This window comes from Teleopsis dalmanni, chromosome 2 (assembly GCF_002237135.1).
Source record: "Teleopsis dalmanni isolate 2A chromosome 2, ASM223713v2, whole genome shotgun sequence".
Taxonomy (NCBI): domain Eukaryota; kingdom Metazoa; phylum Arthropoda; class Insecta; order Diptera; family Diopsidae; genus Teleopsis; species Teleopsis dalmanni.
Genome location: NC_051847.1, coordinates 63,149,742 through 63,163,752, shown reverse-complemented (window position 1 = coordinate 63,163,752; position 14,011 = coordinate 63,149,742). Strand labels below are relative to the sequence as shown.

The 14,011-nt window shown below is 28.8% G+C and overlaps 1 protein-coding gene and 3 non-coding genes across 4 annotated transcripts in view; all 4 read left to right on the top strand.

The window, feature by feature from the left end:
• Nucleotides 1-2,132: 2,132 nt before the first annotated feature.
• The window catches only part of LOC119674692 (helicase domino-like), a 34,755-nt gene continuing 22,876 nt past the window's right edge, over nt 2,133-14,011 (top strand). Inside the window, exons 1-5 of the mRNA XM_038085848.1 lie at nt 2,133-2,403; nt 9,147-9,873; nt 9,946-10,246; nt 11,809-12,019; nt 12,374-12,475. Coding sequence (XP_037941776.1) covers nt 9,158-9,873; nt 9,946-10,246; nt 11,809-12,019; nt 12,374-12,475 — 1,330 coding nt within the window. The 5' untranslated portion in view covers nt 2,133-2,403; nt 9,147-9,157. The remainder of the gene's footprint in view (nt 2,404-9,146; nt 9,874-9,945; nt 10,247-11,808; nt 12,020-12,373; nt 12,476-14,011) is intronic.
• On the top strand, nt 8,937-9,074 carry LOC119686649. Its single transcript, XR_005253046.1, has one exon. It is a non-coding gene; the product is annotated as a small nucleolar RNA psi18S-841/snoR66 (small nucleolar RNA).
• On the top strand, nt 10,301-10,408 carry LOC119686638. The gene has a single exon (XR_005253035.1). It is a non-coding gene; the product is annotated as a small nucleolar RNA Me28S-Am2589 (small nucleolar RNA).
• Nucleotides 13,005-13,110, top strand: LOC119686635. The gene has a single exon (XR_005253033.1). It is a non-coding gene; the product is annotated as a small nucleolar RNA Me28S-Am2589 (small nucleolar RNA).

Sequence of the window (14,011 nt, the reverse complement as noted above, 5' to 3'; positions counted from 1 at the left end):
TAAAAGGAATGTTAAAAATATTGATTGGTGCGACCTCTTCAGTGTTTTTTAAAATTTTTTAAGTACTTTGATTTCATTTACACAGACCGATATTTTGGAGAATATTTTTTTGTAACTTTAGCCGAGAGATTTATATAAGTAGCAATGATAAATCTATATAATATAACAATGTGATTAAATTTAATTAAAATTAATAATTATTAATAAAGGGTTATGTTTATGTTATGAAATCAATAATTTGTCACTAAATACTTATTTGCATATAAGGCTTACTCAATGTGGAATTCATTACATATACATATAGCCAGTAATTTATATTAACTTCAAAATTATATTAAAATAATTAACTTACAATTATCTTAAAAAATTTTATATGTAAAGCACTAACTAACTAGCGTATTTAGATCTCCTTTTTATGTCATTTTTACAAATAAAATACTAATTTTAACAAGTTGTTAAAAATTAGCAAGCAGATACAAGTAATATATAAAATAACTATTCATTTTACTATTTGTACATAATTACTACTATAAGATTAAGCAGTAATTACATATTAATTATAACACATAAATATTAAAAAAAATTAGCTAAATTTTCGAAACACCTATACTGTCGGTAGTTATCCTCAGAATACTTAACATGTTTATTTTGTGCTTTGTTCTATTTTGTTTTTGTAATTTACAAAATTGCTATATATTAGTAAGCTGGTCGATGATGTGTGAGAAGTTTTAAATCGCACTGGATGGAGTGCTGGAGTACTACCTATGTACGTGATCAGCACATTGAGCCATTGATATTTGTGGACAAAGTTTATAGCTTTCATACAAAGTGTCCTAACTGAAATTAATTTATAAGACAATCAAGGACATACCCTATATTCTCTCTGATACTGAAAAAAGTTTACTCAATAATCGTATTGAAGTCTCCACTAAAATTGACGAACGCAGCAGATGTGCTCTAAAAATATGGCACAATAAATAAAGGGCGTAACTAACTACTAAACAACTAAATTAAAAAAAAACTTAAGATCCGTTTATTGAACGTGGTACATACTTCAAAATGTTAGACTTATTTTTCAGAGCTAAGACAAAATATTGTCACATAAACATAAAATATTCATATACAAAACCTTAATAACGCCTAGTCTAACCCATTAATAAATATTGCTTGGATTAATTTCTTGTTAGCGAATATTGTATTATTGGCATGAACACAGGTAGATAACCCATTTTTGTATCAAAACAATACAACACTTGTCTGACGTTTCATTCAAAGCAGATATAGTACGCAGACAGAACACAAGTGAGAAAGTTGCAAGCTGAATACGTTTTAAGTGTTGAAAATATTAAATTTCAATTTTTTTATAAATTCGAAGAATTAATGTTTTACTGTTTTTATTAAAGTGACTATCAAAAAAAGTTACTTACGAATTATTAAACTTTTTTCGCGTATTTGTACATGGATTGCCAATTGGCAAGTCTATTTTATGAAGGCGAGCCATTCGTGATTTGGTATTCGTCAAAATATTTCGCCTCGCCTAGTTACCGCCAAAAATATAAAATTTATATTAAGCAATTAATGTTAATATGGAATGCCGCTGTGTAAGTTATTTCTTTAATTTCTACATATTATAAATATGTTTTAAAAGTGTTGAAATTCTAATGTTTTTAAAAATAACTATGTGAAGAATTAAGGCTTTACTGTTTTTATTAAAGTGACTGTCCAACAATTTACATACGAATTACTAAAATGTTTTTCCGCGTAACTTGTACATGGATTACCAGTTGGCAAGACTATCATCCTATGAAGGCGAGTCATTGTGATTCGGTATTCGCCAAAATATTTCGCCGCGCCTTATTACCGCCAAAAATATAAATTTACTATTAAGCAATTAATAATTATGTAAAATACTACTGTGTAAGTTTGTTTTTTAATTTATATAAATTTAGTCAATTGCATTTTTATTTTCTAATATATAGAATTAAAATATATTTCTAAATAAAGACATAATTTTAAATTAATTAACTTTTTTCAAATTGCTTCATTGAAAATAATTTTTGATGATGGCAATAATAGCAAACTACAACGAAAATGCAGAAAATCCACGATGCTTCATGCTGCCGATTAGTATTGATTCGGATTTGGTACGACAAATGTGTGAAGCGGAGTTCCGTAAAGCAGTAAAGTAAAAAAAATCTATTAACTGTGTGAGCAATGAAGCACACCTAAAATTACAGAATAATGCGCATTATATTAGCGTGTTTTAATTATATTTTTTAGAAACTATTCAAAATATATAATTGATAAAATTTTATATAATTTTCTAAACAATATTGTGGTAAAATTGTTGTTCGATGTGACGCTTAAGAGTGGAAAATTCGTGATTAAAAAAAGTCGTCTGAGGTAGGTAGAGAAATAATTAAACGAGCTATGAATGGAAAATTTCGTTCGCTTCGTTTTTATATTCAGTGTTGTATTTTTGTGGTTATTAAACAAAGAATACTTTTACATGTAATATATATGTGAAAATAATTAAAATTCTAATAAAAAAAATGATATTAATTTTTATTATCGAATTACATTATTTCAGTAATGTATATATATCCATATATAATTTGCTACGAATACTGAAAGTTTTCTAACTTCATATATGTTTTCAATATGGCCGCCAACCGATTAAAGTAGTGCTGCAAATTATATATGTGTAGATATTATCGGCTTCTTCGTTCTTCCTTCTTTTTCATTCTACAAAGTGATGACATTCATCAATAGTTGAGAATAGTGTTCTAATAAATTAAAGTGCAGAATTCGCGAATTAATATTTGCTGAAAGAAAGAAGGAAAAAAAAAATTATATAAATCTCATTTCCGGTTGTTATAGCGCAATTTTTAATTTTTTGTATTCAAAAAATATATGTCAAATGTGAATATTGAGTAAGTGGCATCTCAATAAATAAAGAATAAATTTAAATTTTTCTTTAAAAGATTTTATAGTTGCGTTATTAATTTTAAAGAGTAAATAATTTAATAAAGTGAATTATTAAGAAAATTGTTATATAAAATTAAGAGATTTTTTTTTAAGTTTAAATAGTGTTCAGCTATTTATTTACTTGTTTGATTTCTTTAACAAAAGTTAATTAAATTAGAAAATAGATAAATTGTGTGAGTTCAACAATTAACAGAATAATTTAAAAAAAAAATTCAAATTATTGTGGTATTACCAATAATTTTATATAAATTGCATGGTTGTATTTCACTGTAAGTTTCTTTTTCTGAATGTTAAGTTATTTTTTAGGCCGTGTGCGAGTAAATTGAAGTAAAGTAAATTAAAATTTCCTATGAATATTTTGCACTGCACTTATGTAAATATTTATTAAATTATTTATTGCACCTATTTATTATTTTTGGTTAAAAGTTTTCAAATTTATTTATTAAACTTCTTTTAAAATGTGAAGTATTGCAATGGTAATACAAATTTACCTAATTTTTATTTAATTTACCCTGCTCGAAATTTTGGTAATTACTTGCTGCCATACCGACATAATTTGCTCTTACCCTCAATTTACCATCAATTTACTCGAACTCGCACTCGGCCTTAGTATAACAAAAGTAATAATTATATTTAATTAAATTAAATAACTAAAATAAATTAAAATAAAGTGTGCAGTTCTAAAATTTACTTTTTAATGTGGATGCATTTCTTATAAATATTATTTATATTCATCCATATTAATTTTTTATAAATTCACGGCAGATTTAATATAAAATTTTAATATATACATATATATATATTTGTAATATAAATATTATATTAATATTTTTAATTAAAAGAAGTTTTTTTTTACACTATGCACTGTGTATACATTTTTTAAAGCAATTAAAGATTGCTATGATGATTCACATATAATGATAATTTTTTAATATTACTTATCCAAGGTTTTATTATCAGACAAAATTATTAGACCTCAAAAACATAGAAATAGTTTAAGTTATTCTTTAATTTCTCCCGACTATATAAACGACATTACAAGGTAATATAATTGCATAGATTAGATAGATTTACAATATATTGCTAACTTATTTTCGAAATAGATGTTCCAGCTGAACACTTCAATATTATATAATGAATAAAGTATATGCCAGTATATGTTGTATATCATTCTACACAGAAATCAATTAAATTTAGCACAAACCAATAGTTCTGCCTTATTATCTCATTGATCATGTTAATGAGTAGATATGAGAAATAATTAAAAAAGCTACTACCTTCTATAAGGTCCTGTAGTAATACTATATAGCAGGTATATCGAGTCTGTAATAATTCAAGCATATATGTTATTGTTGTATTTGTAGTTCGTAGAGATTTATAAATGAGGAAACATGAAAGGAATTATAAATACGAGGATAAGGATATGGTTAGGTGTAGATAGAGTGAAAAAAAGGTTTGTTTAGGAAAAAGTATGGATAATTGATGGTTGGATTTAAATTAAACTAGTCTTTGTCAAGGAGGAGAGAACAAGCTTTTAATCTGTCGCACTTAAAGTGAATAAGGTTCAAGTTAGTGCGCGCATCGAGACACAACATATAGGCGCCGTCATTTGGAGTAGAGCTGCAGCATATAGTACATTGGAAATTGCGTATTAATGCGTGACTTTCCTGTTTAGCAAATAACTGTTAGGATGTGGCTATATTCTGAAATGAGACTTAAATAATTTCTACTGCATGAGGAAGGCGTCTCTCGGCCTTAAATATATCATAAATCGAATAGGATACTGCAATTGTATAGGTGGCACGTTTGTATTTGACCTCATTGATATTATCTGCATTACAATAGGTGTTACAATATGAATTAGTGTAGAGAGGATGCTTTATGGATTGAGTTACCAATGGAATGCTCATCGGTATGGCACGCAAGAAGATATTACTTAGACAGCAGTTGATTATGCTCTTTTACAATATGCATTTTGAGCTAAGCATTAAGATGGTCGATATATGATTAAAGCCGGTAAAAATCTGCAGAGCTGCATTTTGACTTGGTTGACTGTTAATCCATTGCGTCTTCCAAAGATATGAGGTACATACTGCAGCAGCTTACGCTCTACTAAGAGTTATTTTGACTTCGTATGTGTTCAGCTGCGTTTTTTTGTCTTTCTCCAATTGAGACTTTTTTTTGTGCTGGAACGGTAATGGATATTGAAAGTGATGAGTATAATGTTCAGAGAAATCGGACATTTATATATATTAATTCGTTGAAATAGTCATAGTTTGAAGTAATTATTTACGGTTTACTTTGGGTTCAGATTTATGAATATACCCTAGGTCATCTGTACATAGGATTGCACTTGAAAGGGTACATATACAGGGCGATTGAAGTGTTACAAACTACCCATAGGTATATCTGTTACCACTAGCATTTCCGTTTAAATTTTATAGAATGAAAGTTATATTTGACTGAAAATTCAACAATTTATTGTTCGTTAGCTTAAAGTGAATAAAATGTTTTTGTATCGTAACACAAATCGTTAAAATAGTACAGGCAGCGTCGCCAAACGCTATGGTGGTAGACAAAAAGAAACATAAACATCACCTGAAATGGTTCGAAAATTAAGTCTCGACTTAAACGAAATCCACGTCGTAGTGGTAATGAAATGACCAATAAACTGAAAACATCCCAGGGAATAATACGACTCATATTCCAAAATGAGCTAAAGGTAAAGTCTTACAAGTTCCAAAAGGCACAAGATCTTACACTAAAGCAACAAAAAGTTCGACTCGAAAGAGCAAAGGCGTTGTTACGTTTGCAAGAACGTGGCGTATTTCCAAACATTGTGTTCGCTGATGAGAAAAATTTCCCCATTAAGTAGTTCATAAACTCTTAAAATAATTGTGTATATTTAACTGAACGCAATGTCGCAAATTTGAGACTACGAATGGTCACTCGAAGTAACTTTCCATAATAAGTAATGGTATAGGCAGTTGTGACCGCCTACAGATGCTCTCCAATCGTTTTCATCGACCCTGGTGTCGAAAGTCTATACGATTTATTATCGAGAAAATGCTTTGGAAGTTGCTTTAGAGCCGTGGGGACTTAAACCTTTCGGGTCGTATACTATGAACGTTTCAACAATACTCTCCACGGTCTCATAAAGTTCGTGTGAACCAAAAATGCCTAAAAAATCATGTACCACACTTCACTTCGTCCATTTCGACTATTCCATTTGGGTCGTTTTGGAAAACAAGGTGAGGTCTAAAAAATATGCCAGTATGGGTGCGTTAAAGAAAGCCATTGTTCATGAATGGGCTAAAATACCGGAAGATCACTTTCGTGAAGCATCCAACTAATTTTTTTTTAACCGTTTGAAGGCTATAGTAAAGGCAAACGATTCTGAAATTTTGATTATCTCCACAATTTTGTAATTTGAATCAACAAAAAATAATTTCACACAAAAAGATATGGTCGTCGCTTAAATAGGTAACACTTCAATCGCCTTCAATAACCCTGTATATAATGTATACAAATTTCATAAATGTTATTCGGGAACAAAGGCGCATAGCCCAGTGCTAGTATTGCATATACATAAATAATTTACGTATTTTGTATAAACTAAACAGGCAATTAGTTCTCTAGCGGAGACAATATGTTTTTATTAAGTTTCGTATTTCGTAAACAAATATGGAATGTTAACGTAAATACAAAAAACAATATAAAATGCACATATCGTCTACGTCGCATTATATGAAGTTTATTGTTTTATAGTTATTTAGATGAATTCATTCAATTTTAAGTAGCCTATCGAGTACACATTCTATATTTTTGTTGTTGGTTTTCACTAAGAAAGCTACACAATTTTATAAATAAGAAATGAATCGGAGACAGCTTTGTCTGCTTATCGCAGTTACGTTGTTACAGATTATCTTTCTTTCCACGAAGATCTGACCCCACAAAGATTTGCTTTACTTAATGAGAAATAATAAATTTCTAAGTTGTTTTTGCGGAAAATATTAGGTATTTAAATATAATAATAATTATAATAAAATAATTTAAGCTGTTAATGACAGATATTTCGAGATCATTTTTGTCTCTGCAAAAAAAAGGTATATATATTTAAATATATAACTAAATTTTAGATATTGGATATTTCATGGAGGACAACAAAGACATAAACTAGAAAAAACAAATAATTTGAGCTGTTAATGAGAGATACTTGAAGATTATCGCTAAAGTAGAATATTTCCATAATTTTTCTTTGTTTTCATAGAAATCGATATCTGCTTTGTAGGAAGTTTTTTTGATTTAATAAAGTCAGAGAATAAAATTTGACTAAAAGGTACTTTAAAAAACTTAAAAATGCATTCCAATATACTTCATAAACTACAACATACTGCCATCTTATTTAATTATAGTTTTTGTTAATAGTATGTTCTTGAATAGTGTAACAGTCTTTACCTATATTGGTGTTATAAAAAGTATCTGCCATTTTTATGGTATATTTTTGAACAAAAAGTTTTTTTTTTACTGAAAATCAATTTTAATTAAGTATACTTCGGCCATCAGCACAAAAAATCAATTATAGTCGCAGTGCTCCGCTCTGTTGGCAGCTGGTACCCAGTTTCTTTCTGTTCTATACTTTGACCATTATTATTGAATACTTTTGGTAATTTTTTTGGATAGCTTCATAATTCCATATGTATAGAACTTATGTGGTTTACTGGCGAAAAACTTGGTCAAGTGATTTTTAGAAGTTTTTCGGTTGGCCAGTTTTTTACTATTAATATAGTAAATGGCGAATGTATCAAAACTTGACAACCAAAGTTTGTCAATTTCTTCTACCAAGTCATCAAAGATGTGTGGGGTTTGTCATTGTTATCATGAAACACAACTTCACTTTCGGTTGTTTTTTTTATGGATGTTTCGTTCAAGTGATCGAATTATATAAACACTGTACGACTGAATTAACTGTGGAACCAGGCTGAAGCAGCTCGTATTAGTCAATTTCTTTCCAGTCCCTCCTAATACTTAACATAACCTTATTTGTCGTTATTTCAGACTTTGATATCGTTTGTGAAAGGTTACTGACTTTCGTTGATGATGAATTAAAGTGTGTGTCAGCGACGTTTCACTAACGGTAAATCAGTCAATAGTTATTTTTTGTTTTAATTCGTGTGGTCACAATTATCGATCGTTTTTATATAGTCTGCTCTTAATTGTTTTTCAACTGTCATGTGGTTAACGTTTAATGTGTACGCTTTCTTCTGACAACTTATGTCACTGCTCTTATTTGTCACAATTCTTCCGAGATAGATAAAAGAGTTTACATATTCAATTTCTTATCCACCATTTACATGCAACCTTTCATTTTAAATTGCACAGTATCCGTTTGCCATGCTTTTTGTATGTTCAGTACTTATTCTTAAGTCGGCAGACTATGTTTGTTCGCTTATGGCGGATATCAACTGTAATTCATCAATTCTGTGACTGCAGGACATCATCCGCGAATTCTAGATCTTGTACACAATTAAACAGTCCCCATTGGATACCCCTGGTATTTTTTAATGCTCTGCTTAGGATATTATCTGGCGCGATAATAAAAAGTGATGGTGTCAGTATATACCTTTATCGCACACCTGTTTTGATGTCAAAAGACTCAAAGAATTGGTTTTTGTAGATCACGCGATGTTTAAATGTTAACTATAATATTTTAATTTATAATAATACACTTCATTAAAATGTTTTATAGTCAAAAGTGTACGCAAAAGCACTCTGTGTTACTATTACACGTTTTAGTAAAACAATTTGTAATTTTGCAAAATTAATATACAAAAACTGAATATTGCTGAAGGATCTTTACATTTTGATCTTAAGTAATATTTATTTGTGATAAATAAATATTTGGGTTATGATATTTATTCAAATGCCTTCTCATAGAATCATTCAATGGCAAGAGCACTCTGTGTTACTATGAAAAAATCGAGTAAAACAATTTGTAATCTTGCTATAAAAATATGCAAATGTAGCTTTATGCAGATTTGCTGAAATTTTTGCTCTTCTGTGATAATATTTTGCAACAAAATTTGTTAGATATTCAATATTTTTAAAATAAAATTATGTATATATTTTAATAATATATTTCGTTAATCTTTTTACAGATGCGTCAAACATGAATGAAGGTGAGTCAGCAGGAGGGGGGCATCAAGGGCCAAACCCGGCCCCTCCTGCTGTGCTAGACCGCAGATCACCTTTACCGAATTTAAATTTAATAATTAATAGAAATAACAGTCAAACCAGAGCAGTATCGCCCTTGGTGACTGGTATTGATACCAATACATTATTACCAACGGTTGGCCGAAAAAGCTATCATCAAGCTTTTACACAACAACAGCAACAGCAACAACAACAGCAACAACAACCGGAACAAAGTCAACAAATAATTAACAATAATATAACCAACGCTCAAACAGCAGGTGTAGCGATACAACAAAAGCAAAAACAACCGGTGCATATGCCGCAGACGCCTTCATTAAGGTTTTCTACAGCGGGTTTCAATTCGCATCAAGTTTCACAGCCGTCCGGATCTGTAGTGACCGTAGGAAACACGAAGTCCAAAGAAAAACGAATTGAACTTGAATCGATAGACGAAACCCCGCCGTCTAATAAGCGCCTAAGACTGGAACCAATTACTGAAAGTGTAGTTGGTAGTGCTAATAAAAGTAACGTTCTTTTATCATTGCTTCCAACAACTGAACATATTTTAGAAACTAAGAAAGAAGAATCTGCAGCACTATCAAAACAATATTTGTCCACAATACCACCAATACCAGACAACACAAACATTAATAATTTATTAAGTGAATTTACAAATATTTTAGTAGAAAGGTAAAATATAATTCAATTATTGAAAAAAAGTATGATATTTAAAATAATTTTTAAAATTATTTATTCTTATAGTTTTACTGAAAATGTTTTCGAGTTATATGCAATGGTTACAGACGTCGTAATAATGGACGAGACGTTTCGTGAAAAACCAATTCCACAGTTGATCACCTTCCGGAAAGCTAATAGCATTGAATTATTGATCAAAGAAGAAAAATCCGATTTACCAGAGCAACAGGTTACATTTCAACAGACATCTGAAAGTATTGCAAGTACCATTGGAACTGGAACAAGCAACAATATTCATGTACAACCGCCGCAGTTACAACAAATTAAACGTTCTGAAAGCCCTGCTACAACATCAATTAATAAAACGGTTTGTGCGAAGATTTTTAAATTAATATATACGCTTTTGAATTTATAAAAATATTTAAAAATGATGACGTAATACACAATTGATAAGCGCATTTGATCTATTTTTGAAAAAGTGTGCTTTCTAGTGATTTTCGCTATTGCGAGGCATTTGTCTGATTATAATTACAAAAAAAACAAAACGCAAAAACAAGAAAAACATGACTAGTTATATTTTTACTTATGCCAATATTGTATAAGCAGACGATATTCTTTCTTTTTTCTGGTGTATATATCATATATGAATATTATTAGTTGTTTTAGTGCCTTTCGGTTGTTTGTACTATATTCTAAAATGAGAAAAAATCCGAAAAATTCATATAGATAATTTGCTAAACTTACAAATATTTTGTTTCTTAAAAAAAAAAAAATCAATTTTCCATATTTTTTCAAAAGTTTTATGATAATAATATACAGGAAAATTTGATTGACATAATCGTGTTCTTATACAAACCTAATGTATGTAATAAGTTTATCAAATTCGAACTCTTTATCAAATGTTGTTGTTGTAGCCCTCTGAGATCTGTAGATCTCAGAGCAGATAAGATGTAAGGTTTACATTGAAAGACGAATACATTGTTTGGGATGTGGTAAGGGGAGGGAGAGATGGAATAAAGCAAGAGGAGTAGATATAGGGTGGGTGGGAATATCAGTTGAGCTCAACCTCCTCCTGGGTCCAGGCGGAAAAATCTGACCACTTCAAGAGAGTGGGTCCAAAGGTCAAAAGGAAGGTGTCTGAACGAAGAGGGCCAAGAGAACAGATGGGCGACATAATAAAAAGTATTCATCTTCATCGCACTAACATCCTTATTGTTATACATTATACGAAGTAAATTATTACTTTTATGATATTTTTTTTTAATCATAAAGTCAGTTTCGATGTAGTGGATACTTCAGGAAGATTTTTGTTACAGGCCATTCCTGTGGCAATGTACTTATAGTACAGGAAATAAATTTACTCATAGAGATTTTATTGTCATCAAAACAGTGTATATTTTTATTCGTTCTTTTAATTTTTTTTCACTTTCTTTTACTTTTTCTTCTGTTTCTCTTTTTCTCATCTTATTTTTTCTCTTTGTTTTATTCTTTATTATTCTTCATGCCATAAAGGGTTTGATTATCATCATTATTTAGTTCTATAATATACATTGTTAGGTCGCAGATATATATTTATGTATTGAGTCGTCTGTCACGGCAGATGTCTGCTTGCACCTGCACCTTTTTAGTGCACAGACGTTTTAAGAATGGAATGAAAAAACTGATTTTCAGTGGTGAAAAGGACTATTTTACATATTAGTTTTATTTGAACACACATATATATTTTCTTTCTCGATACGTTGTAAAATATGTCTTCTACGGCAGCTATTACCTATACATGGGCTACTGCAACAACATTTAATGTATATTTATAATCAAATATGTAATATTAGTTAACAAAGTTTTGTTTTTCTTTTATTATTAATTTTATAATTAATTTTTATTATAAATAATTATTCAAGTAATTAATTCTCAAATACATTTTTTTAGAACGCAACAACTGATACACATATCTCCACTACTGCACCAGCTACCATTGGAAATAACTCAATTACTACAAGTGGCACTACAACACGCATTACCGATGATAGTAATAATGCTTTACCACAAGGAGCTGAAATCAAGATACCAGCAGTTGGAGCAACACCAGTAGCAGTATCAACAAAATTACCAGCTGCTGTGGTACAACTCTCCCAACAAGGTATGTTTCGCAAGTATTTTATTTACGATAAGAAATGTTTCTAAGTTCGAAAATAAATATTCCCTTAAGTTTTTACTGTTCTATAAAGTACAAAACCATAAATTAACATTAAATAATCATATATCAGCTGTACAATTCCATTATTTTTGCTTTTCCTTAAGTGCACAAACCCCTATCTAAAATAAAGTTTTTATTAACAATAAAATAAATGTATACCAATGCATTTAATATATATTAATTATTAGTTTAATTGCAGCTGCAAATATATTTTGTTAATTTTTGTTGTTTATATATATTGTTCTGTTTCACTCTAAATCTTATGCTCATCTCACTCACAACTATGTTATTATTTAGGTCACATACCCGGTAGACCTTTAGGAGGTCGTCACGGGATGGTGTTTGGTCAAATACCTGCTCCACCTGCAGTAGGAAACTCTTCAGTACCTTTGGTGCCAGGTGCTTATTTATTCAGCCAATTTTAGAACTTTCATTCTATTGCGTACTTTAGACGTAGTTTTTTTTCTTTATTTAAATTTTTTTAATAATTTTTAATTTAGAAAAATTTATGTGAGTTATTTTTATTTTAATGCATTCGCAATGCAATTAAATAATTGATTTTTTTTTTAACTTTCTCACGCTTTTTAAAAATATTTGTAAATGTATTGGTGTTACTTTAATTTTAAATTAGTAATTTTTATTAAATTTGAAATTAGAAATTTATACTTTTGCAAAATTTTTATTTAGTGTAAATGCCAAATGCCTTTTTATTTCTTCAATTTTAAAATTTTAATCTCTTAATACGATATATATACAAAAAAAACAAAAAAACAAAACTGATTCATTTTAAAAAATATTAATTTTAAGTAATTTAAAAATGTTTGATAAACTGCTTTCAAGTATTTATTTGTCTAGTCGAAAAATATGTAAGGATAGTAGCAGGGAAGAGGATAGAAAGCCTTCTGTACAATAACTTTGATGGGAAATTTTTAATATGATGAAAGATGTCACTGAAAGTGTGGTTCACTCTATTTTTGAGAGAATCGTCACTAAAAAGGATGTTCGCTTTAGCGAGGCATTTGTCTGATTAAAATCTTTTTCTATCTATTATTGTACAATAAATAGGATTAATTTTTTAAAAAAAAAACCCTAATTTACTGAAAGTGTTTTAAAGTATAAAATCTTTGCTAGTCTATAATATATATAGTTAGGTTATTAATTACTGAAGTTTATTAAATTTAAATTAATTAAAATTGTCATTATTATATCTTAAAAGAGTTAAATATTATTTTAGATGATTTTATGATGAATTTCATTGTCTCCGTATAAAATTATATTCTCACAAAAAGAAATATTTATGTCATGTGAGTGAATTATGCACATATGATAAATGTAAAAATGAATTTGGATTAAAAAAACTATATTATTGTCTATCTTAGTTATATTATTATCTATCTTATCTATATTATTATCTATCTTACCTATATTATTATCTATCTTATCTATATTATTAACTATCTTATCTATATTATTATCTATCTTATCTATATTATCTATCTTATTTATATTAATATCTATCTTATCTTTATTATTCTTTCTTATCTATATTATTCTATCTCATCTATATTCTATCTTATCTATATTATTCTATCTTATCTATATTATTCTATCTTATATGTATTATTCTATATTATCTATATTATTATCTATCTTATCTATATTATTCTATATTTTCCTATCTATTTTATTCTATCTTATCTATATTCTATCTTATTCTACCTCATCTATATTCTTCAGTATTATCTATATTATTCTATCTTATCTATATTATTTATCTACGAAATGTCTGGGTATAGGAGTGTAGCTCGTATTTTTACTTTAAAAATTAGGATAACATTAAATTTTGTAATTAGTTTTATTAGCTAAAGACATTTATCTTCTTTATTCCCATAAGCGTTTTTGAGCATTTTCTCAAACGTTGGAAACCAAACGTTG